This window comes from Carassius auratus, chromosome 10 (genome assembly GCF_003368295.1).
Source record: "Carassius auratus strain Wakin chromosome 10, ASM336829v1, whole genome shotgun sequence".
NCBI classification, from domain to species: domain Eukaryota; kingdom Metazoa; phylum Chordata; class Actinopteri; order Cypriniformes; family Cyprinidae; genus Carassius; species Carassius auratus.
Genome location: NC_039252.1, coordinates 14,124,169 through 14,146,297, shown reverse-complemented (window position 1 = coordinate 14,146,297; position 22,129 = coordinate 14,124,169). Strand labels below are relative to the sequence as shown.

General features: G+C 39.4%; 2 protein-coding genes across 12 annotated transcripts in view; one reads left to right on the top strand and one right to left on the bottom strand.

Annotated features, from left to right (window-relative positions):
- The first annotated feature begins 344 nt into the window (after positions 1 to 344).
- Positions 345 to 2,020, top strand: LOC113109952 (zygote arrest protein 1). The gene is made up of 4 exons (XM_026273866.1): positions 345 to 1,041; positions 1,466 to 1,558; positions 1,627 to 1,701; positions 1,764 to 2,020. Exons 1-4 carry the CDS (start codon positions 421 to 423, stop codon positions 1,905 to 1,907), a joined length of 933 nt encoding a protein of 310 aa, XP_026129651.1. The 5' UTR covers positions 345 to 420; the 3' UTR covers positions 1,908 to 2,020.
- A 293-nt stretch (positions 2,021 to 2,313) lies between these two features.
- LOC113109950 (protein furry homolog) overlaps positions 2,314 to 22,129 on the bottom strand; it is a 55,811-nt gene continuing 35,995 nt past the window's right edge. For 5 of the 11 annotated variants that reach the window (XM_026273864.1, XM_026273854.1, XM_026273855.1 and 2 more), the window contains exons 37-63: positions 21,174 to 21,324; positions 20,282 to 20,385; positions 16,702 to 16,887; positions 15,532 to 15,733; positions 14,971 to 15,122; positions 14,663 to 14,850; positions 14,413 to 14,507; positions 13,496 to 14,109; positions 12,891 to 12,988; positions 12,296 to 12,472; positions 12,045 to 12,185; positions 11,763 to 11,945; positions 10,337 to 10,501; positions 10,113 to 10,187; positions 9,693 to 9,860; positions 9,240 to 9,248; positions 8,503 to 8,700; positions 8,241 to 8,387; positions 7,582 to 7,742; positions 7,284 to 7,494; positions 7,021 to 7,170; positions 6,802 to 6,900; positions 6,559 to 6,642; positions 5,648 to 5,665; positions 5,191 to 5,301; positions 4,101 to 4,303; positions 2,314 to 3,731 (exon numbers count right to left, since the gene is read on the bottom strand). In XM_026273864.1, coding sequence (XP_026129649.1) covers positions 3,473 to 3,731; positions 4,101 to 4,303; positions 5,191 to 5,301; positions 5,648 to 5,665; positions 6,559 to 6,642; positions 6,802 to 6,900; positions 7,021 to 7,170; positions 7,284 to 7,494; positions 7,582 to 7,742; positions 8,241 to 8,387; positions 8,503 to 8,700; positions 9,240 to 9,248; positions 9,693 to 9,860; positions 10,113 to 10,187; positions 10,337 to 10,501; positions 11,763 to 11,945; positions 12,045 to 12,185; positions 12,296 to 12,472; positions 12,891 to 12,988; positions 13,496 to 14,109; positions 14,413 to 14,507; positions 14,663 to 14,850; positions 14,971 to 15,122; positions 15,532 to 15,733; positions 16,702 to 16,887; positions 20,282 to 20,385; positions 21,174 to 21,324 — 4,349 coding nt within the window. In that variant the 3' untranslated portion in view covers positions 2,314 to 3,472. The remainder of the gene's footprint in view (positions 3,732 to 4,100; positions 4,304 to 5,190; positions 5,302 to 5,647; positions 5,666 to 6,558; positions 6,643 to 6,801; positions 6,901 to 7,020; positions 7,171 to 7,283; positions 7,495 to 7,581; positions 7,743 to 8,240; positions 8,388 to 8,502; positions 8,701 to 9,239; positions 9,249 to 9,692; positions 9,861 to 10,112; positions 10,188 to 10,336; positions 10,502 to 11,762; positions 11,946 to 12,044; positions 12,186 to 12,295; positions 12,473 to 12,890; positions 12,989 to 13,495; positions 14,110 to 14,412; positions 14,508 to 14,662; positions 14,851 to 14,970; positions 15,123 to 15,531; positions 15,734 to 16,701; positions 16,888 to 20,281; positions 20,386 to 21,173; positions 21,325 to 22,129) is intronic. The other 6 variants (XM_026273859.1, XM_026273863.1, XM_026273858.1 and 3 more) reach the window with 5 other exon arrangements.

Sequence of the window (22,129 nt, the reverse complement as noted above, 5' to 3'; positions counted from 1 at the left end):
TGTCTGCTAAACGACTATTATTACTAACAGTGCTTCAAGATATCCCATTGTATAATACAGACAATAATGGATTTATCATACTTTCTTTTAATTATAAAATTAAATGGACCTAGACAAAGCAAAACAGGAAATTACCTCGTCATCATAACAAAACACACTTTATCCTGGTAAGACAACCTAGATTGAAGATCTTGAACAACAGTATAGTGAACCTAGAATGTAAACCCTTTAGTAAACCTTTAGTTTTAATAAACCAAATATATAAAAAATACAGAGAGATCGATCATTAACGTCACATTCGCAATCTCTCCCTGAGCCACGCCAGCACGTGATCAATCATAATTAGGTCTCGCCAATTAAGGCGTGTTCTCGGGAAGAAAATAAATATTCGGCAGTGTCGCTTCTCACGATCACGCCACAATGGAAGAGTTTCTCATTGCACCTTACAACTGTGGAGGCTATCCTGGCTATTTCCCCTTTTATCCCGGCAACGGGAAATTTAAGCACCAGAACTGGAACAAAAAGGGAAACAATTTTTATGTTGCGCCAGACGCCCCTGATTATTTCGACTTTTATAAGCGCGCGCAATTAAAAGCGATATTATCTCAGGTGAGCCCGAACCTGACGCCGCGCCTCCGCAAGGCCAACACTAGAGAGTTCGGTGTGCAGGTCAACCCAAAGGTAGATGTCACTGTTCAGTGCTCACTCGGGCCCAAAACGCTGTTTTATCGCGGAGATAAATGGGACTTACCAAGGACGCCGTCCATCAGTCCTCTGAAAAATAATATTACCCTGCCCAGCACACCCGTCAACTCCGTGCGCTTCTCCCGCCCCGTCGCCATCTACTCCCCTGTCTTCGATCGCAGGATTTTCTCTTTATCCACGACTGCCGGTGAAAGTAAGGACGATGGAGGGGATGAGAGCAAGGAGACGGATAGCGAGACGGAAGACGACGAGAAGTGTAAACCGGATGAACCGACGCACAACGAAAAGCTGCAGGGGAAGTCGGTGGTTCAGCGAAATAAACGGTCAAACTTCCAGGTTTGTTGTGGGAAGTTACCATGGCAACTCTAATTTCCGCACAAAATTAGTGGTTCTTGTACTTCCAAATAATGGTTCGCGATGAATCCTAGCTAGTCTGGTTTCGCGGTCTTTTCACATGGGTCATCACTGAATAAAAACTTACCTCATAAATATGCAAGTAATTGTTGACACACAATGCTGATTGGGTGAATACAACTCACAATTACTAGACTAGTCTGACTTTTCTTTTCTGACCCCAAACTTGCAAAAGTGTTATATAATTATTATTTTTATTTTTATTTTTTTTACAAACCCCTAGTATCAATATTCAGTGAGGTAAACGAAGGCAGTTTAATTTTAACTACATGCAAATGGAGTTGTGGCAGAAACCGTGTATTTCTTGTGTAAATGAAGATCACAATTCTAACCATTTATTCTTTAGTTTCTGGAGCAGAAATACGGATTTTATCACTGCAGTAAGTGCAATATTCGATGGGAAAGTGCATTTGTGTGGTGCATCTCGGGAACCTCCAAGGTAAAATGCTTTTGGCCTTCAAACTTCTAGTCTTAAGACTCAAATCTGATCAGATGGCATTTCCACAGGTGTACTTCAAGCAGCACTGCAGGAAGTGCCAGGCAGGACTGAATCCGTATAGAGTGGAGTCCATTCAGTGCCAGGTATGAGTAGTTGAAACCATTTGAAGCTGTTTGTAAAATTTGACCATGTTCTGTCTCCCCAGGTTTGCTGCAAGACTCGCTGCTGCTGTGAACGGAAGCAGAGGAACATTGATCTGCGCCGTCCTCACCGCCAGGATCTGTGCGGCCGCTGCAAGGGCAAAGGCCTTTCCTGTGACACCATCTACAGTTTCAAGTACATAGTCTGATTGTTCCGGTCTATAAGTGTTTTAGAATTGCATTGGTGGCTCAGGTGACATCTTGGGTAGGATGTATTTTTGTATTCCAATAAATATAAAACCAATAAAGTATTGCAGCATAATACCATTTGTCAGTGTGACTATTTCTGCTTGCGTGGGTACTTCACCCAAAAATGAAGTGGCTTATTCCCTCTTTAAGTGTTTTTGTAAAATCTCTAAATAAACCGACTTTTTTTTTTTTATGTGTACTATCCTTTTAAAGGAACCAAAAGGAACGTGATTTGCTTGTTTTATAAAATACTGAGTTTCACTTCTCCATAAACAAGTGTCTTTGGTACTTGCGTTGTTCAAAATCCCTCCTTTTCTTGGACTCTGCAGATGCCAGGATAGCTGAAAAAACAATCTGGAGAATCTCAACATGAAGGAACACAATTTACTTCACATAAGCATTAAAATATTTACATGGAGGGTGACCAATGACAATTTTCCCAAAGAGGCTTTACAATGTGCAATCTTTCTAGGCATGCACTAGTGACAAAACACTAATCTCCATGTGATGCCTCCCTTCTCCACTTTATACAAATAACATTTTAATAAAATACAACTTTTAATAAATACAATTTGAAAGCAAACACAATGCATGCTTGGCAACTGACAAAGAACAATTTTGTAAACCGTTCAACACGGATTTCTTAAATACAAATTTACCCTAAACGCGAGCCTGTGTACGGTGGAGCGCAGGATGTCGATTAAACGACCAAATAATCTCATACCAGCACTTGAAGTAGAATCCGCTTTCAGCAGTATTAGTTTCAGTTGTATGACCAAATCGCTGAATGTTTGCGCGCGGGTGCGGAGGCTGATATTTAGCAGTACGCCAGTGATGGACAGATTCACAAAGACACAAGCTCTCAGCTTCAAACAGTTACAGGTCTCGTGATGATGACCAAAGACATACAGACAGTATCCTGTTTCGTTCCATCTTCAGTTTTGCAGCATGTCCTGATCGTTTTTAAAAACATTCTCGAACGGTTACAGTAGAAAGGCATCCGTTTCAATGATCCATCATTGCACATTCCCCACGTTAACGAACAAATGAAGTGAAAGTTCTCACTTGGGTGCTTCCTTTTCAAAAATGCAGCATTGCTTTCAGTAGCAAACATGATTTTTTTTCTTCTCATGGTTTACGACATGAAAATGTCAACATAGTGCAATAATTAAAAGATGCGTTTGAGTGGCTCAATCCAAGGAATCTCGCAGGAGCAGCTCTGTTTCTCCATTATTGCTGCACATCTGAGGACCTGAGGACACGCTCACTCTCAGGAGCCCCTTCCTATTCAGTACAGTCAAGGATGCTCGTGCAAGTTTCCCTAAGAAGGGCACAAGTTTATGAGTTACACCCTCAAATGGGTGGCAGCACTTCCAAACGTCACACTGGATCTGGCCTGGAGGGAGTGGCAGGAGGGGAGGGTTGTGGGATGAGGGCTGGTGGAGGAGAGGTTGGTTGACTATGGAGGAATCCAGTGGTGGGGCGGTCCAGGCCAGGGGTGGTGTGGGGTGCTGCAGGCTTCCTGTCAGAGACTCAAGCCGGACACGCTGGAGTCCAGGAGGCTGGATGAGATCACCTGGTACCCCTGAGCGCGGCGAATCATGTCCCGGATCTCTCCGTTGAGCTCCATGATCTTTGTGGAGACCTCTGACATGTCCTTGTTCGAGCCAACCAGGGCAAAAGTGCCAGTTTGTCCCAGAGTTTGGTGGCGGAAGTAGACGTTGAGGAGAGTCTGGATCTCATCCTCTGAGCTGCCACCGAAAATATCATTTGGCCACATTCGCCTAAAAAGTAGAAGACAGTTTAGTAAATTTCAATACCAGTACAATACTCAGTAGATTTTTAACATAAATAGATTTCCATTACTAACAACTAAAATAAAATCAAAATGGCCACAAATTAATTTTAGTTTCTGATACATGGTATATTACAAAAATGTTAACATGTACAACCCACCTTACTTAAACCAAAAAATTTTAATAGTTGTACATTAACCCTAACGGTCTAAAACAATAGTTGTATCAATACCAAAAATAAAATAAAATGAAGTGCGAACGAAAACTAAACTTAAACAACACTGTTGAATAAAATATAAAAATATATACAATACAATAAACAGAGTTTTGTGTCCCTCTAGTGGTGTCATATCTCACCTGCACTCTTGAGTGTAGCGGATGGCCATAGAGAACTCGCTGTTGTTCAAGCACTCCAGGATGGCCTGTACAGCTGCCTCTGAGCTGGGGAAGATGGCCTGGGAGCCATGCCTCTGCCCATCCTCTAGATCGCCAGCTAATGAGGCTTCTGCTAGCCGCAGGCAATTCTTCAGATCGCTCAGTTCACGCGACATGTTCCACAGCTACAGATTGAAAGCATATGATCAGGACTAGTTGTTTTCAATCAACAAAAGTCAACCAGCTAGTGACTAACTTTAGAGTCAGCCAAACTAATTTATTTTTTGCTCAATTATTAAATTATTCCTTATGTTTTTTTTTTAAAGATGCACTACATGTTTTCTTAGGTTTTGCTGGTTGATACAACATTGGTATTGGACATCTATCAGCACAGACGCAGAACAACAGAAAATGTCTATGGTTACTGTTTTAACTGTAGAAATGTCCAAACTGTCACCAAATTCACAATATTTGTTTAGACCTCTTTCAGGCTGATTTAAATAATGCTCAAATTAAATAAAATGTAAAAATGAGTGCTGCCAAATGATTAATCGCAATTAATCGCCTCCAAAATAAAAGTTTTTATTTGTTTAGACCTCTTTCAGACTGATTTAAATAATGCTAAAATTACATAAAATTTAAAAATGAGTGCTGTCAAATGATTAATCGCAATTAATCACATCCAAAATAAAAGTTTTTGTTTAGATAATATATGCGTGTACTGTGTATATTTATTATGTATATATAAATACACACACATACACTATGTACTTAAAATATATTTACATGTATATATTTATATTCATATGATTTATATATATATATATATATATATATATATATATATATATATATATATTGAATATATAAACATAACATATTTTTCTTATATACATGCATGTGTGTCTCTTTATATATACATAATAAATATACACAGTACACACCATATATTATGTAAAGAAATACTTTTATTTTGGATGCGATTAATCACAATTAATCATTTGACTACAAATTCTAAATAAATTAAAAAAGAAATCAGGAGTATCCACGGGGTAATGAGTGCACTGTGTACCTCTGGGACAGAGCTGATGGTGTTCACTTGTCCGATGAGTTTGCAATAGGACTGAAACAGCAGAAGCAGCTGGAAGTGAAGTTTGTACAGTCGCTGACACAACTCCAATTGCTGTGGATGACACAGATACATTAGTCATATGACATAATAAAAGAATCATACATACAGCCCGGAGAAAGCTTAAATACACAACTGTTACATTCATCAATGAGTATGTCTATATGCATTAAACAACAAATAAAAAAATCTCAGTATTTTATTTTTACTTCTGCAGTCTTAAGACTATTCACATGATCTTAAAAATATGGTTATTTATAGCATAAGATTGTGTAAGATCATGCAAGTAAATATGCTCGCTTCAACTGAACTGAATGCATGTAGTGAACTATAAAGCTGCAAACACAGATCACTCGCTCTAACAGACAAATAAGAGAACGGTTTTTAGTTTTAAACTTACAGCCAGAGTTTCCATTTGCTGTAGAGCATGTCATAAAACAGGAAAGAGTTGAGAAGGGAGAAACAGACAGCATTAATGCCCAGCATGCAATCCGCGAGACTGTGCCACTATGCTCAGAAATCCCATCCACATAATTAGAAGATTAGTGCCAGTTGCATTCAGTCCAAGAACCCAAGCCATATAAATCATGCAGAGGATGATAAGGAGGCGCACAGAGTGACAAGAAGAAGAGGAGTGAGGAAATATTACATTAAATGTTGCATTGATAAATACTCTACCATTCAAATGGTTGGGATCAGCAGAAATGAATCATTCTATTCAGCAAAGATGCATTCAACTGATCAAAAGTGACAAACTTTTTATTCATAAAAAAATTCTGGGGAAAAAAGTATTGCCATTTCCTAAAAATCATGAATATACATTATATTGACATATATCAATATATAAAATATATTTTAAGCAGCACAACTGTTTTCAACATTATTAATAATAAATATTTATTGTGCAGCAAATTCAGATTTCTGAATCATTTGACACGGAGTACTTGAGAAATGGCTGCTGAAATTTTGGCTATGCCATCACAGGAATAAACTGCATATTCAGATATATAAATATAAAAATACTTATTTGTTAATGTAATAATATTTACAATATTATTTTTTTTTACTCTTTTTGATCAAATAAATGCAGCCTCGGTGAGCAGAAGACACTTCTTTCAAAAATATAAAAAAAATCCTACCAACCCCAAACTTTTGAATGGTAGTGTATACAGTATGACCCATTAAATAACATAATATGTGCAGATTTAACAGGAACTATTGTGTACATATTATGAATGTTCATTCGTGTATACAGTGGCAAAACAGAAGAGCTTATTTTTAAGGGCATACAGTCTACAGCTATTTCTTTACCTTCTCCTCAGAGTCTCCAGGCTGACAGGTGATCACACCATCATCAGGATACTTTGGAAATGTGGCCTTACAGTTCTGTAACCACTGTTGAAAGAGAAAAGAGTTGAAAGAGTCTGATCACTTAAAGAAGTTTTTGCACACCTCTAGTAAGTCGCATGATTGAAGGTCTTAATTCTGTAGCAGCTCTATATAGCAGCTTCCACTGCTTCTGTATGAAAAGCTTAGCGAGCTAGAATGACTTACTGAGACGACAGCTTCCTCCCGGGTGTTATATGTGTCCAGATACTCCTGCAGCTCAAGAACACTGAACTTCATCTTCTCTAGAAGCCCATAAGAAACAATCTACAAGAGGCCAGACAAAACCTAGCATAAAAATACTTTCTGACTGCTTAATCATAACTATTATTTAGGATAGGTCCCTGTAGCATGGCTTTATGTAATCAACTTTGTATATCCACTTACCGTTTCTGCGTCTACGTACAGTGTGGGACAGTCTGAGCACAAGGCCAACATCTCAGATGACTGCACAAATTTTGACCCAATTCCCCTCAGGCCGTCCCCAAGGTAACTGGAAGCATCGCTAGTCAGGGAGCAGAACTTATTCTGGATGTTCTGTAGAAAAAAATACATTTGAACAATCCTAAAACCTACTTTTGGACCTCTAAATAACGAATATGAATAGAAATTTTGAAACAGGACTATGTAAATAGAAAGAGTGACTTTACCTGAAACATTGTGGAGAAGATGTGGAAGGTGTAGACGGCACAAGACCCGTCTGTATCACACAACAGCTGGTTAATGTGACTCCGCCAGGCTTCTTCGGCATCATCACACACCGTGGGCTGAAATGCTGCCAGGATGGCAGAGAAAAAGGGGGAGGGTGGAGGAGGAAAGCCCAGCTCATCCAGATCATCTCGGTCCTCCCCAAAATGGTAGCTATTGAAACCGGAAGAAAGGGGGTTACCCTTAAATAACCACACCGGTTAACAGTCTAATGATATCAAACTGTAGTGATGTGTTCACCTGGGCAGGGAGTTTGGGTTCTGGTTGATTCCAGCTCGGTTTTGTTCTGCAGGAAGGTCCAGATTAGTGCTAGAGCCACAGTCAAACCTCATTGGCAGTTCATTCACACCGAATGGCAGGTCATCCTCTGGGACATTTGACTCCTCGTCTTCTGGTAAAACCTAGGAGAGTAGATCACTGGTGAGCTTCTTTCCTTAATGTGAAAGGTCATACTAGAGGTCAACTCGAAAGATGAGAAATTCTTTACAGTAAAAGAGCTACGAGAGGAAAGAGAGCGAGTCGAGTGGTGCTCAGTTTTGTCAGAAGTGACACGATGACTTTGCCAACTAGAAATAGGCTCTTTTATGGAAAAGGTGGGACATATTCCACCATATTGCAAATTATATTTTCTTCCATTCATAAGTATTAGGTGTGCAATGTATTTTTATAGCTAAAGCCTTTGTTCAATATATACTCGTTATGTAAAAATAATTTATCGATATTCAATATTGTGTGACTAACTCATTGTGAAGTGTCACATTAACAAACTTAAAGAAGTCACAAACATGCCAGTAATAGTTATTAACTGCATGATGAAGTAGATCTTGAAGTAAATGTTTGGTTTTATTTGCTCCCTTGCAGAACAAGTTTTAGTGAGCTTAATGTGATTTTAAACATACGGGCGGCATGATGTGGTCCTCAGGTAGTGATGTTCCCAAGCAGGGTGTAGCAGCATTAAGAGAATTTGGGTCTGCTGATGTGGTGTCGTAGGAAGTGGACAGAGAGTCTGTATGATTGGTGTCCTCTGAGGGGGAGAGGTTCATGGTCTGAAATCAGAAAATGTCCAGTTTAAGAAAACCACTATCAAGCTAAAACAGATAGAACAGGTGGGTAGGTAGTTTAGCAGACAGATCAATATATAGATAGATCGATAGCACATACTAGTTGAGAATGGGAGAGGCTTTGGCTTGTGGAATTGGATTCTTCTTCAGAGGAGTCATCTGAGTCCTGTTGGGGGTCATGTATGCCAATGCAGGGGGTGATATCAGAGTGCTGACTCTCCTCCAGGAGCTCAGTCAGATCTGTGCTGTCCAGAGAGCGCCGGCGCACTCCCCAGTTAAAGTTATCCATACTCTCACCCTATTAAAACAAACACACACAACTGATTTAACAGCTGTATCCTCTAGCATGAGTTGGGTCTAAACTATTCTAGCCTCTCCGGCCTAAGGGAGTAGACATAACACACTTTAAATTAATCTTGCAAAACATTAACAATACATGCAAACACAAAGTAAACGCAAAAGACAAATATCTGAAAATGTTTCTGACTTCGCAAAACAAAATAAAATAAAATTAATTTCCTAAATTCCTTTGTAGTCTAGGGGAAACACAACACAAAAAGAAAGCTGCTAGATCCTACACCTGAAAAAATATTTAAAACAATCTGAACTGAATTCAAATTTTTAAGGATTTACTGTGAAAAAAAAAATTTTGCGATGAGATGCTGCTAACATGCAGTTCTACAGTATGTAATATGACATCCATATATTATGCATAAAAAAACAACTAATCTTTTAAGCCATAGCAGCCTGTGATAGATGAGAGCCTACATGAATGACACAGGTATGGAAACATGATCTCAGCCTTCCTCTGTCACATGCTAACACAGCTGTTCTTACCTGCAGCTCCTATGGCAGCACAGGAGAGAAAGAGAGAGAGTGTTAGCCACACAGTGAGAAAGACCAGAGGAAAAGCAATGGGCACATTAGTCAGGCATTCTCTGATCAGCTTAAATGTAATTTTATTATTCATAGAGAACTTGAATTAAATAACTGAAAGAACAAGGAAAGAAAAAAAGCTGAAAGACGAAGAAATGGGGAAATAAAGCCTACAGACATATCCAGTTATTTAGAAATCAACATTTGAACAGTTCTTCAGCCGTACGTATACAAGAAAGTTCAAAAGAACAGCAAATAGTTAAAATAGAAATCCTTATAAATGTTGTGACTGTCACTTTTGATCATGTTACCACATCCATGCTGAACAGAAGTATCAATTTCAGATTTGTACAGATTTGTAAAATAAAAATTCCAAATGTGTGTGAAACAAAAACAATCCGATTTTCTACTCGCCTCTCCATCTTCCAGCTCTACGTCCAGGAAGTCAAAGTCCCTGAAGACTCTGAACTGCTGCTCTGATGTGGTATCATCCAGAGTGTCCTCCCGGGTCCCATCCTCAGAGGACACCTGACTGGGCTGATGCTCCATGAGGTCCAGATCTCCACAGGATGAGAAGATCACCTGAGACAAACAAACATGACAGTGGAGTCAGCATGGAGTCTGGGTATGCAAAGAAAGCATCATGCAATGGTCCAGTTACTATAATGCCTTGTAAGACTTAGACTTGTTCTTTAATTGTTATGGCATTAGATGCACAATTATTAGGGCTTTTATTAATATAAAATAAATCACAGATTTAATATATTATTCCTGCAGTCTATGAGACCATAGGAATAAGTGTCATATAAAGCAGCAGTGACAGCGAGGTCTTACAGATGGATTCTTGGTGAGGCCAACTTCCTGTCCACAGAGTGATAGAACATTCACAAGCTTCTCTCTTGTTCGCTTCTGTTAAACAAAAGGAAATATCAGTTGACAATGTAATCAGGAACAAAGAGGAAGCTAAAAGACACCGTTTAAAGCAACATAAGAGAATAAAATGAAGTTATGCCTCTTTTGTACCTTGACTAACAAGAACAGCATGAAATGTTTGTCACCTGTGATGATTGTGGACGTTTCCAGCTGACTGGCACTAGGACGGTGTTTGAATTGGACCCCGAAGAGGTAGAGGACGTGCTACGGGTCACTCCGATCACACGGGCTTTCCCATCTCTCCCTCCTGATCCCTGCAGGTCATCATATCTGCGGCCAATAACTGGCGTCTGGACACAAACATGCATACAATACATATGTAACTCACTCACATAGACACGGAACCCCCTACACAAATATGAGCACTGTAGCACAACAACAGGCTCTGAGCAGTTTGTAGACACTCATAGACTACCCATGAGTCACGGTCTTCCTGTAGATAAACAAGCATGTGTGGAAAAACAGTCTAATTGCTGAACTCCTTATCATCATACACATGCTACATCTGGACAGGATATCACTACTTTCATCAGTGTGGACCAGAGGTAAGGACTCAATTCTAGGAACTGAGGGGTTCCTGTAGCAGTGCATGTAGCCAGAAGAGGGCAATCATACACAAAGTTGGCTGCAAGGAGGCCTTTGTTATACCTGGAGAAAGCAGCACTTCTGGTAGTTCCTGCACCAGCTGAATGCAAACGGATATCATTCTCAAGTTACTATTAACCAGTGTTGGGAAAAGTTACTTTTAAAAGTAATGCATTTTAATATTGCGTTACTCCCTAAAAAGTAACTAATTATGTTACTTAGTTACTTTTTATGGAAAGTAATGCATTACATTACTTTTTCGTTACTTTTTAAATATGAGCAGGGCTTGATTGTTTTTAATATAAGAAGTTCTATATAGACCAAAACTACTTTTTGTACCAGGCTGTAAACATACTTTTTTCTGCTGTAGATTGGGTATTTTAACATGGGGTGTCTATGAGACTGAATCCATTTTGGAGCCAGTCTCTAGCGGCCAGTCAATGAATTGCAGTTTATGTCACGTCCGTGTTGGTTTCAAGAGAGAGACTGGAAGGTTGCTGCTTGTTTCAAACATCACACAAAAGAATTCACTTTTTCTAAACTTGTTATTTAATACTTTATAAGGTTGCAGTTGAAACCCTTTAAACCACACTTTATTCAGAATGGTTATTAATCACAAATACAGTCAAAACACATCTCCCCAAACTTCCGTTGACTATTATCTCCATTTCTCCATCTTAAAGCAAGCTGAGAACCTGAGCACCTTCCCTTTGGTCTTAAATGTACCCAAAACAAAGGAAAAGAGACAGCGCCCTTCATGGGATCCGATAACCAATGCATGTTCAAAAACAACATCACGGGCCACACCTGAAGAGTTGAATGAGTCAGAGAACCTGTGGTGTATAATATAAATGAAAACTGATATTTTCAAAAGCATTAACGTTGTTTTTGCCTACAGCAAAGGCAAAAAAGCATGCATGTGAACAACTGAACAACAAAATGTATTGTGTGCACTGTGTAAATTACCTCAGATATGTCAAAATGGAATTCCATTGTCTTTCCTGGCAGGGCTTTAGATGAGCCATCCCACATCATACGGCTAACCTCCAGGTGAGCTAAGTCACCATGGGCATAGGACGGCAGGGACAGGCTGGCAGAACGGGAAACAACCAGCTTCAAAATGTTCAGAGCTTCCTTCCAGTGAACCGTCTAGAGGACACACATATATTGGTATGAAAAATGAGACTGAATTTTTTTACAAATGACCATAAGAATACTAAATCAAGTGGTTCAACACAAAGATCTCACCTGTACAAATTTCTCGATAGTCTTTAGCACCTCTACATTGAAAGGTTTGACCTGAATTCCAGCCAAATCCATGTGGCTCAGCAGACTGTAGATGATCTGCAGCAGGGGCTGTTGCACGCTGGGTAATCCTTTGTCTAGCAACTATGAAGAGAGCTGGTATTAAAAGGGTGCTCTTCACATATAATATCAGCTGCAGCATATCTATCATTTTGTAGCTTATATTTGGACATTTAAGCCTCAGGACAGCTCACCTCAGCCATATATGTCACCAGACTGAGTGTGATGTCTGAAAAGGCCTCATGCAGGTAGCGGCAGACCACATTAACCCACGAGAAGGGGTCTCTGGTGTAAGAGCGGGTCTTATATAGAGTCATTACATGAGCTAGGTGAGAAAGTTTAGGGTTCTTGTCTTTCTCCTCCAGACACACCTAGAAAACACACCAGAAACAGTCATAAATTACATATCGTAGGTATTTAAACCTTTGGGAACACATTAGATAATTTAAAACTTGTATGGTGTAATATTAAGTATTTATTGTGGTCAGTTGTGTCACTATATACAGTTAGATATGTGTGCTGCTAATACTGACTGGCATTTTGATGATCTAAACAAGGCTGCAGAAATATGAAGACTAGCTAAGATTTGATTGTAAATGCATGCTGTTAGTCAGCTGTCTTTATAAATGCCTAATAAGTCTAGAAAAAAACACTTTTGAAGTTGGATATAATACAGGATTAGGGGTTTAGAACGAGTCATGCTTGTCTTCGCATTCAGGTGTAAATGTCAAGGAAGTGCAGGGTGTTGTAAAATAAAAGGAGTGTGTAGAGAAAACAGGCTGGGCAGACCTGTGCGATCCTCTCAGCACTTTCTTTACAAAACTGCGTAGGGCTTCCAAAGTGTTGCACCAGGTGAGGCAGCAGACAAAGCACATTCAGAGGAAAACCTGAGCAGGCAGAAAAGAAAACATGAAAAGAAGTGAAAGGAAAGCAGCTAAATATCACAGACAATTCAAAGTAAAACAATGTCAAAGCATATCAGGTTGAGCTGCATTCAGTCTTAAACAGGTAGATTAAAGACACATCTGAATAGCAAGATTAAAATAATGCAGCATTCTGTTGATGGGACACTAGAATAAACTCTTCAGTCTTGCTTTGCAGGATGCAAATAGTTACAGGTAAGTAGACCAGTCGTTTTTTTTTACAACAAATAAGACAACTTATAGTAGCAAATAAACCATTAACTTAAAAAAAAGGTTTAAAGACACAAAAGCTACCAACAAAACCTGACATGACTCTGAATGCTCAAGCCAGTCTAATTTGTACACTGACAAAGTCTACAAAGAGACAGGAGCAGTAAGCAAGGACTGTTTCTGTCACTGCTTTGAGTTGTTGAGTCACAAGAGACCTGTGTAAAAAGGTTTTTAAAATTGTGCCAGTACCATTCTACCCACCTACAGCCTGTGATGTGTCCACTACTGGTACTCGTGAAACAGGTGTAAGCTGACAGAACAGCTGAAGAGTAAGATCATTTGTGGCCGGAGAAGTGAATCCCTTCAGGAGCAGCTGCTGCAGCCCGGAAAAGCCACTCCACCTCAGCTGGGCCTGGAGCTTCTCTAGTCTCTCCCTGTTCTCCTGCAGATCCAACGGAACACGTGCCAGCAGTTTGTGAACCAACCTCAATGACATCTGGTATTCGAATTCGAAGTCCGACTCCATGAGAGACACAGCCACCCAGAAGATGGTGGCGAGCAGGTTGGCGGGGTGACTGGAGTGGGAGGGGTCGGTGATGACACTTGTGTCGGCGCGGGTCGAGTTGGAGGATGTACTGCGGGCCGATCGGACGAGACCATGTTGCGTACAGGCTTGGATGCGGTCCAGTGTGGCGCTGCGAGGAGGGTTGGAGGATGAGTTTTCCCCGCTTTCACCAAACTTCTTGGGGACGGAGTAACTGCGCTGGTGCCTGTTCCGCTCGTTAGTGCCACCCTCTTGGTGCATGTTCAGCTGACCTGTGCTCTTACGGTTTGGGTTGAGCTTCCCGCTCACCAGGAAGTCTGGAGAGGAATCTCTGTACATGGAAGAGACATTGCATGTATGTTAAGAAAAATGAATTAATAATTTAATACTTTTTTCCATCTTGCTCTATTGTTATCAATAGTACCATTCCAAAGTTTTGGTAAATTATTTAAAAATTTGTGAAAAAAGCTCTTATTCTTACCAAATCTGCATTTATTGACCCATAATACAGTAAAGAAATAATATTGTGAAATATTATTACAATTTCCAAACTTTTGCACAGTAGTGTACTATGGCTATAAAACATGTATGTTGAAATGGTAGGAGAACATAATATACAGCATGTAATTCTCACCTCGTCAAAGCTGCCATAAGTTCACTGTTGTTCAGACATTCAGCTAAATTATCCACAACAGACTCCAGAGTGAGTAAAATCTCCATTACGTAACCCTGGAAGGCAAAAAAGATCAAAATTATCACAAAAAGATTGAAACTAAGAATTATTTGACCATCAAATGCATTTAAGCAACCGAACTGAGGTAATCCAGAGAGCTATATAATTACAGCATGGATGTTTTTTAATACTCTTGCTGATTGATGCACACCTGTACTTCATCCCCATGTTCCCCCACAACCTCCACCAGCCGTGAGAGCAGGTCGGACACTGCGTGGGCAGAGAGGGGTTGTCTCAAGGCACGGAAGATCTGGAACGAGCGCCCGGCATAATGGCGCGAGGAGCTGCAGAGGGCCGTCTGCAAAGCAACGTCACTCAGCTGATGCTCTAGATGGAAATCTGACACAGGACACTTATCAGTCACTTATCAAACAACCACTGTTCCAGATTATAATGTATAGGTGATATTTAATTCTGTAAATATGACACATAAATGCACTAACAATGTTTGATAATTACCTGATTTGGACTCCTTGAACACAGAAACTACATGCCGCAGGAAGTTAGTGAGCTGCTCAGTGCTCTTAGAGTTGGGGTTCTTTGGCATGATGTCTTCATGGCACCAAAGCGGTCCAAAAGCCCTGAGTAAGGACAGGACAGTACTCCATGCACTGTATCACCACCACCACCACCAAAATCACAAATACATGAACTACTGCTCTCTAAATGACTGATTTAGTGACTCTGGGAAATGCCCAATAGTTTTGCTGTGGAGAAAATGGAAACAATATGTTTCGAGATCTTTAAAATAATAATAATTACTAATAAATGATGGCATTATTATTTTGAATTTTTTTCAATAACAGTTATTTTTATCTTTGGCCATTAGGGGATGTGTGAGCTTATGAATATTTGATTGCTGATGCACCATCCATTTTGTCTTGTCATCCTGATAATCATATTTATGCATTCTAGATTAGTGTCTCATGTGCCTGAAAAATCCCTCCCATTTGAGTTTCAATCTGATTTCATCCACATATTTCGAAACGACTGCTAAAAATCTGCATCTTTGCCACGCACCTGGTGGTGAGGAACTCAATGAGCTTGTTGGTTTTCTCATCTGATTCTGCGGAGGACTCGTCCAGCTCCTCCAGGTCAGCTGTGATTTGTGGCAGGTTTCCGATGCTTCCTCCCAGGCTCACACTAGAGGAGGTGGAGGACGAGCTTAGTCCGGAATCCGCCACAGGTGATGCCTGCCACTCCCGCAGAAAGTCGAACCCCCCTGTTCAGACGGGAATGTGGTTTAATTACACAATGCATGCAGATTTAAAACAGTACAGCAAATCTGTAAATACATTTTTAGGTTATTATTATTGTGTCTGCAGCCTCGTTTCAAAATTAGGCTTTTCTCCATTTCAAACTCGCCAGTAATGTTCAATGGATGTCTGTACGATCAAAATAGGAGCCAAAACATTTACAAAAATGTGATTTGAATTCCAAGCTTTAATTGTCAGCAGTGACTTTTCAGACATTAGTCTATTCAGGTATCAGTAAACAGACATTCAGGATAAAAGATTAAATGCCAGAAAAACCTCAGTCATAATGCAAACTGAAACTTAGCAGGGTGTCTGGACTAATTACCTCGGTCTCTTCTATATCGAGAAAGGCAAACAGCTGCCAAAAATACTTAGAATTCTATGCCAAAGAGAATTAAATCCCCACCCTTGGACTTTAGCTTCATAATAGTTGCCTACATCCTCATTTGTAAATTTAAGCTGTGTTGAAAATGTAGATGAATACTCACACTGTCTGCTCTTTGTTGCAGGTGATGTGACACAATGAGGTCAGATGCGTTTAATGCAATGTTTTTTTTGTTTTGTTTTTTTTTGCATTCATCTTGTTGTTCAAGTTGGCATGACTCTAATGATTTTGTACAGTTGTTGTACTCAAAACAAGGAATTGTGGGTAAAGACTGTACCCAGAGGAAATTTTTACAGGTTGCTCTCCATATATCACGATTGATTTGAGTATTCACTCTTAGAGGCTTTTCCTGCAGACTTTTGTATCTTGGCATATCTGAGCACAATTTGAAACTTTACTGTGAATTTGACTCTTATGGGAAATAAAACAAAACTTCTAGCAAGAAACTGGAATTCTTTTTGTGCAGTGATATAAATAAACAGATTATTTCTGTCAGTTGATGGTGTCTTTTTGTGTCATGTTGGATTCTGGGTAGAGAAATGATTGTACCTGTGTAGAGGTATTCAGGCTGGTAGCTGGATTTAACGGTGAGTGTCTTGTTGTCGCCGATCTCTCTGGTTAGTAACAGGACAGAGGCGATGACTTGGAAGTTGTTGTTGCAGGAGAGGGCGATGAGGAGATGCAGGAGTAACCTCTTGCTGTGCTCAAATACCTCTGGCCGGTAATGATCCAAACCTGAGAGGACAGAGATGCACAGGTTAATTAACTGAACTGATTTGAGCAGAATAGAAAAGTCAATGAAGTGGACAGGAATGAAGAACATTCTGAACCTGAACTAAATTACTTTCAGTGTTCCCACTGTTGTGCAGTTGCATAACACGGACAATGTATCATGTTTAATACACATAAAATGCATAGAACACAAAATACAACAATGCAGACTTAAGTAAAATAGTGCAATTCTTCAGGACATTTTTTTGCAAACATTTAAATTGTACAAATGTTCAGACTAGCCATGAGCACAAATTATATGCTGTTATTTGTGATTTGAAGTTCATTAAATATGATGCTTAACTGACCCTTCGCAAAAAAAAACCCCACCCCACTTAGTTACTGTTGCTATGTCCGACAAGCTATACTGCTCTCATGCCACACATCATGTTCTCACACAGTGAAAGACATCATGGAGTCTCATCATGGTACTTCTGGTATGAAACAAATTCCCAGCAGGGACACACAAAAATAAGACGTTGATATTTGGTTAAATTTGTCCAAAATGCAATTATCAATTCAACATCTAATGTCAATGTTAATTTGATGTCCAATAACGACGCCAGCTGACATATTGATATTTGATGTTTTTAGGTTGTGTAAACCAAAACCCAATGTTACGTCAGTCAAATTGGCGTCAAATACTGACATCAACCTGGTTTTTATTCTTAACCAAAGTGCAACATCTGCCTGACGTCAAGTCCAACATCAACCTGACGTTACTTTAATGTCCAATGCCTGCTTGGAAAGTCTCAACCTTCCAATATATATATATATATATATATTTTTTTTTATTCCAACAATATATACCCTTTTGTGGCTCTTTACTGTGTCGTGAGATCAATGGAGTGCCTCATTTTAAGTGGCACGTGAACCGATCATCTCTTCCTCTTTACTAGTAATAGCACAAAATAAACATGAATGAACATCAGAAGGAATCATTTCAACCACGCAAAGACATCAATGTACCATTTTTCAAGTTCACAACATGAATATACTCTGCTGACTGGTTTGTTGTTGGAAAAAATGGCAGATTCTGCATTATGATTGGTCGGATCCCTGTCAAACGAACTCCCTGCAAAGGGTGAATTACTGATCAAGAACTACACTAACCACAGCCCTGCAGAGAATTTCATTGATGGAGTTATCATAGGAACAAAAGTATCATAAAATAGAAACTGCCCACTCCCACAATGCATCTATAAATATCTGTATACTATAAATCAATATTTTTATGTTGTTTTCATATTATTTGTGAAATACAAGTTTAAATATTTTTAATTCCAAATCAAAGTTTATACAGTATTGTTCAAAATAATAGCAGTACAATGTGACTAACCAGAATAATCAAGGTTTTTAGTATATTTTTTATTGCTACGTGGCAAACAAGTTACCAGTAGGTTCAGTAGATTCTCCGAAAACAAATGAGACCCAGCATTCATGATATGCACGCTCTTAAGGCTGTGCAATTGGGCAATTAGTTGAAAGGGGTGTGTTCAAAAAAATAGCAGTGTCTACCTTTGACTGTACAAACTCAAAACTATTTTGTACAAACATTTTTTTTTTTCTGGGATTTAGCAATCCTGTGAATCACTAAACTAATATTTAGTTGTATGACCACAGTTTTTTAAAACTGCTTGACATCTGTGTGGCATGGAGTCAACCAACTTGTGGCACCTCTCAGCTGTTATTCCACTCCATGATTCTTTAACAACATTCCACAATTCATTCACATTTCTTGGTTTTGCTTCAGAAACAGCATTTTTGATATCACCCCACAAGTTCTCAATTGGATTAAGGTCTGGAGATTGGGCTGGCCACTCCATAACATTAATTTTGTTGGTTTGGAACCAAGACTTTGCCCGTTTACTAGTGTGTTTTGGGTCATTGTCTTGTTGAAACAACCATTTCAAGGGCATGTCCTCTTCAGCATAGGGCAACATGACCTCTTCAAGTATTTTAACATATGCAAACGGATCCATGATCCCTGGTATGCGATAAATAGGCCCAACACCATAGTAGGAGAAACATGCCCATATCATGATGCTTGCACCTCCATGCTTCACTGTCTTCACTGTGTACTGTGGCTTGAATTCAGAGTTTGGGGGTCGTCTCACAAACTGCCTGTGGCCCTTGGACCCAAAAAGAACAATTTTACTCTCATCAGTCCACAAAATGTTCTTCCATTTCTCTTTAGGCCAGTTGATGTGTTCTTTGGCAAATTGTAACCTCTTCTGCACATGCCTTTTTTTTAACAGAGGGACTTTGCGGGGGATTCTTGAAAATAGATTAGCTTCACACAGACGTCTTCTAACTGCCACAGTACTTACAGGTAACTCCAGACTGTCTTTGATCATCCTGGAGGTGATCATTGGCTGAGCCTTTGCCATTCTGGTTATTCTTCTATCCATTTTGATGGTTGTCTTCCGTTTTCTTCCACGTCTCTCTGGTTTTGCTCTCCATTTTAAGGCATTGGAGATCATTTTAGCTGAACAGCCTATCATTTTTTGCACCTCTTTATAGGTTTTCCCCTCTCTGATCAACTTTTTAATCAAAGTACGCTGTTCTTCTGAACGACCCATTTTCCTCAGCTTTCAAATGCATGTTCAACAAGTGTTGGCTTCATCCTTAAATAGGGGCCACCTGATTCACACCTGTTTCTTCACAAAATTGATGACCTCAGTGATTGAATGCCACACTGCTATTTTTTTGAACACACCCCACAACCTACTGGTAACTTGTTTGCCACGTAGCAATAAAAAAATATACGAAAAACCTTGATTATTCTGGTTAGTCACATTGTACTGCTATTATTTTGAACAATACTGTAAGTAGTGTTCTGATCCATTACTGAGCTTACAAATCTTTTTTTAGGGAAAAACAAAGGGCATCAAAAAGTGAACAAGTCACTGTTGCACTCTATATTTCTGGCCGAAAAACAAATGATCACAGGTGTGTCCAAAAGACATGAAGAGAAAACATGTTGTGGGCATGAGGTGCTGACGACATCAAGAGTTTGAGAGAGATAACCCATGAGTAGTTTGCATTTCGCCAGCCCACTCTTTTATTCCTACTCCTCGTTTTTCATCACAGACATTTTTCACATTTCTGTCATTGTTGTGCTTTGCTATTCAGACAGACTGCTGGGGTGAATTACACTGGAGAATGCGGGCACTATATGCAGTAGACCAGACCAAAGATGTGAGTGCGTTCTCACGGAGACACATCCAAACATAAACTCCCTCATATCTTTTAGCTAAAAAAGGTACAGGGGGTCTAGATCAGGGGGTTTTCCACATTTTAATAAATAGGATAAAAAGGTGAGAAAGAATTTTAAGTGAAATTTAAGAGTGCTTACCTAGGAAGAGGGCATGAAGAAGCAGCGGCAGGTGTAGCGCCCAGTCTTCTCTGACGCTGTGGTCCACCACCATCTCCGTCATGAAGATCACAGCTATGTTACACCTGCCGGCACACGTCACAATAAACGTTACATACTGAAAGATGTACATATATAATAAGACAGGAAACTGTGGCCTAGTGATCATGTGGATGATGGAAGATCAAATCTTGCATCAATCTTGATTACATCTCTTCTGTCCATTATTTCCCATCCTCCCTTTGCTATTTTATCTACTGAAATGGCAAAAAGGTCTAAAATGTGACTGTGAATCATAGACATATGGCTCTTCATTTGGCTTGCGCAGATCCAGAGAGAAAACAAAGATGGGAGTTTATTTTTAGCAGGTATTACTGTTGAACAATTCTGCTCAATAAATCATGAGTTTTGATGTATATCCGACTGTCTGCACAGATTTGATGAACTTGACAAATATTTAATAAAAATCCCAAATATGCTGTTGCACCATCCTTTGATGCACGCCTGACCGTCTTTACCTCCCTATTGAAAAATCATTGAACGTCAGAAGGACGCTGGTAAGAATTTTTGTCATGGTAACAGAACAACAGCTCCTCTCTTGTAAACAAAACAGAGTTGTGGGCAACTGCTGTAAAATGCTAGAACAAACTAACACAAGTGGGTTTTATGGGATTGGCTTAATAAAATCAATTCAATGCACATGAACAAAAGCAACTCTGTAAGGATGAGTTTATGGTGTGAGTCCATGTATGTCTGTGTAAATGTTTTGAGAGTAGGAGGGTTGGACATTTAAGACCTTCCATAAAATCTCATTCAGTCAGACTGTATTAAAATGCAAAGGAATTCAAAGGCATAAGGAATGCTCGGGTGGTACCTGTGAAGGGGTCCCCGTGGGGTGATGGTCTCGGGCAGGTAGTCCACCAACGGGGCCCAACAGCCTCCATTCACAGGCATGGGGAGAGGCTGAGGTCTGTTACTCTCCAATACACTGATCAACCAGGCAGCATACGGAGGCAGAGGGTCATCTGTTAACACACATAATAGGAGTCAAACCTACATTACATTAAAACAGAGTTACTAGGACACCAATGTGAACAAGGTAACCAAAACACCATACCAAATACCATAATTGAATAAAATTGGTATTAAATACTGACTCCAAAAAGTAGAAATATACCAAAGTGGTACAAGAAAATGTAAAACTGGCACAGTTTTGTAGGACACAATGGTAAAAAACTCACAGAATGCTATGAGTGACCAATCACATTCAAAGTATTCCAGAAAGCTTTATAATTAGAAACATTTTGAATTGTGTCTATAGTGTTACGTACAATTTAACATCAAATTAGTCAAATCATCTGAATCGGCGTTTTTAATAACCAAAATAAATCAGGAAATATTTCTAAAATATTCTTGAAATGTCCACTATCATAAAGTATTGTATGTTTTTTATCTTTACATTAATCTACTAAATTAATCATTCTAAACAAACTGATGATTTAGAATAAAAAATGATTGATCCATTAAAAATAAATAATAAATTAATACATTTTAATGAATTATTCAATTCAATTAAAGAGGAATTTCACTCTGTCACTTCATATAACCATCTGGTGCGATGAGTCAATTCAGAGGGCATCATGCAATTAACTTTTCATTCATATTGTCACTCAGCCATCAGCTGTCATGACAGGTATGTAGGCAGGACAAAAGCTGGCAGCTCCCACCCAAAACACACAAATACACGTGTGCACATGCATGAGAAAATAAACAGACAAAGGCATATGTCGTGACCTCAATTTCAGTACCAAATTCTTTGATACGGAGACG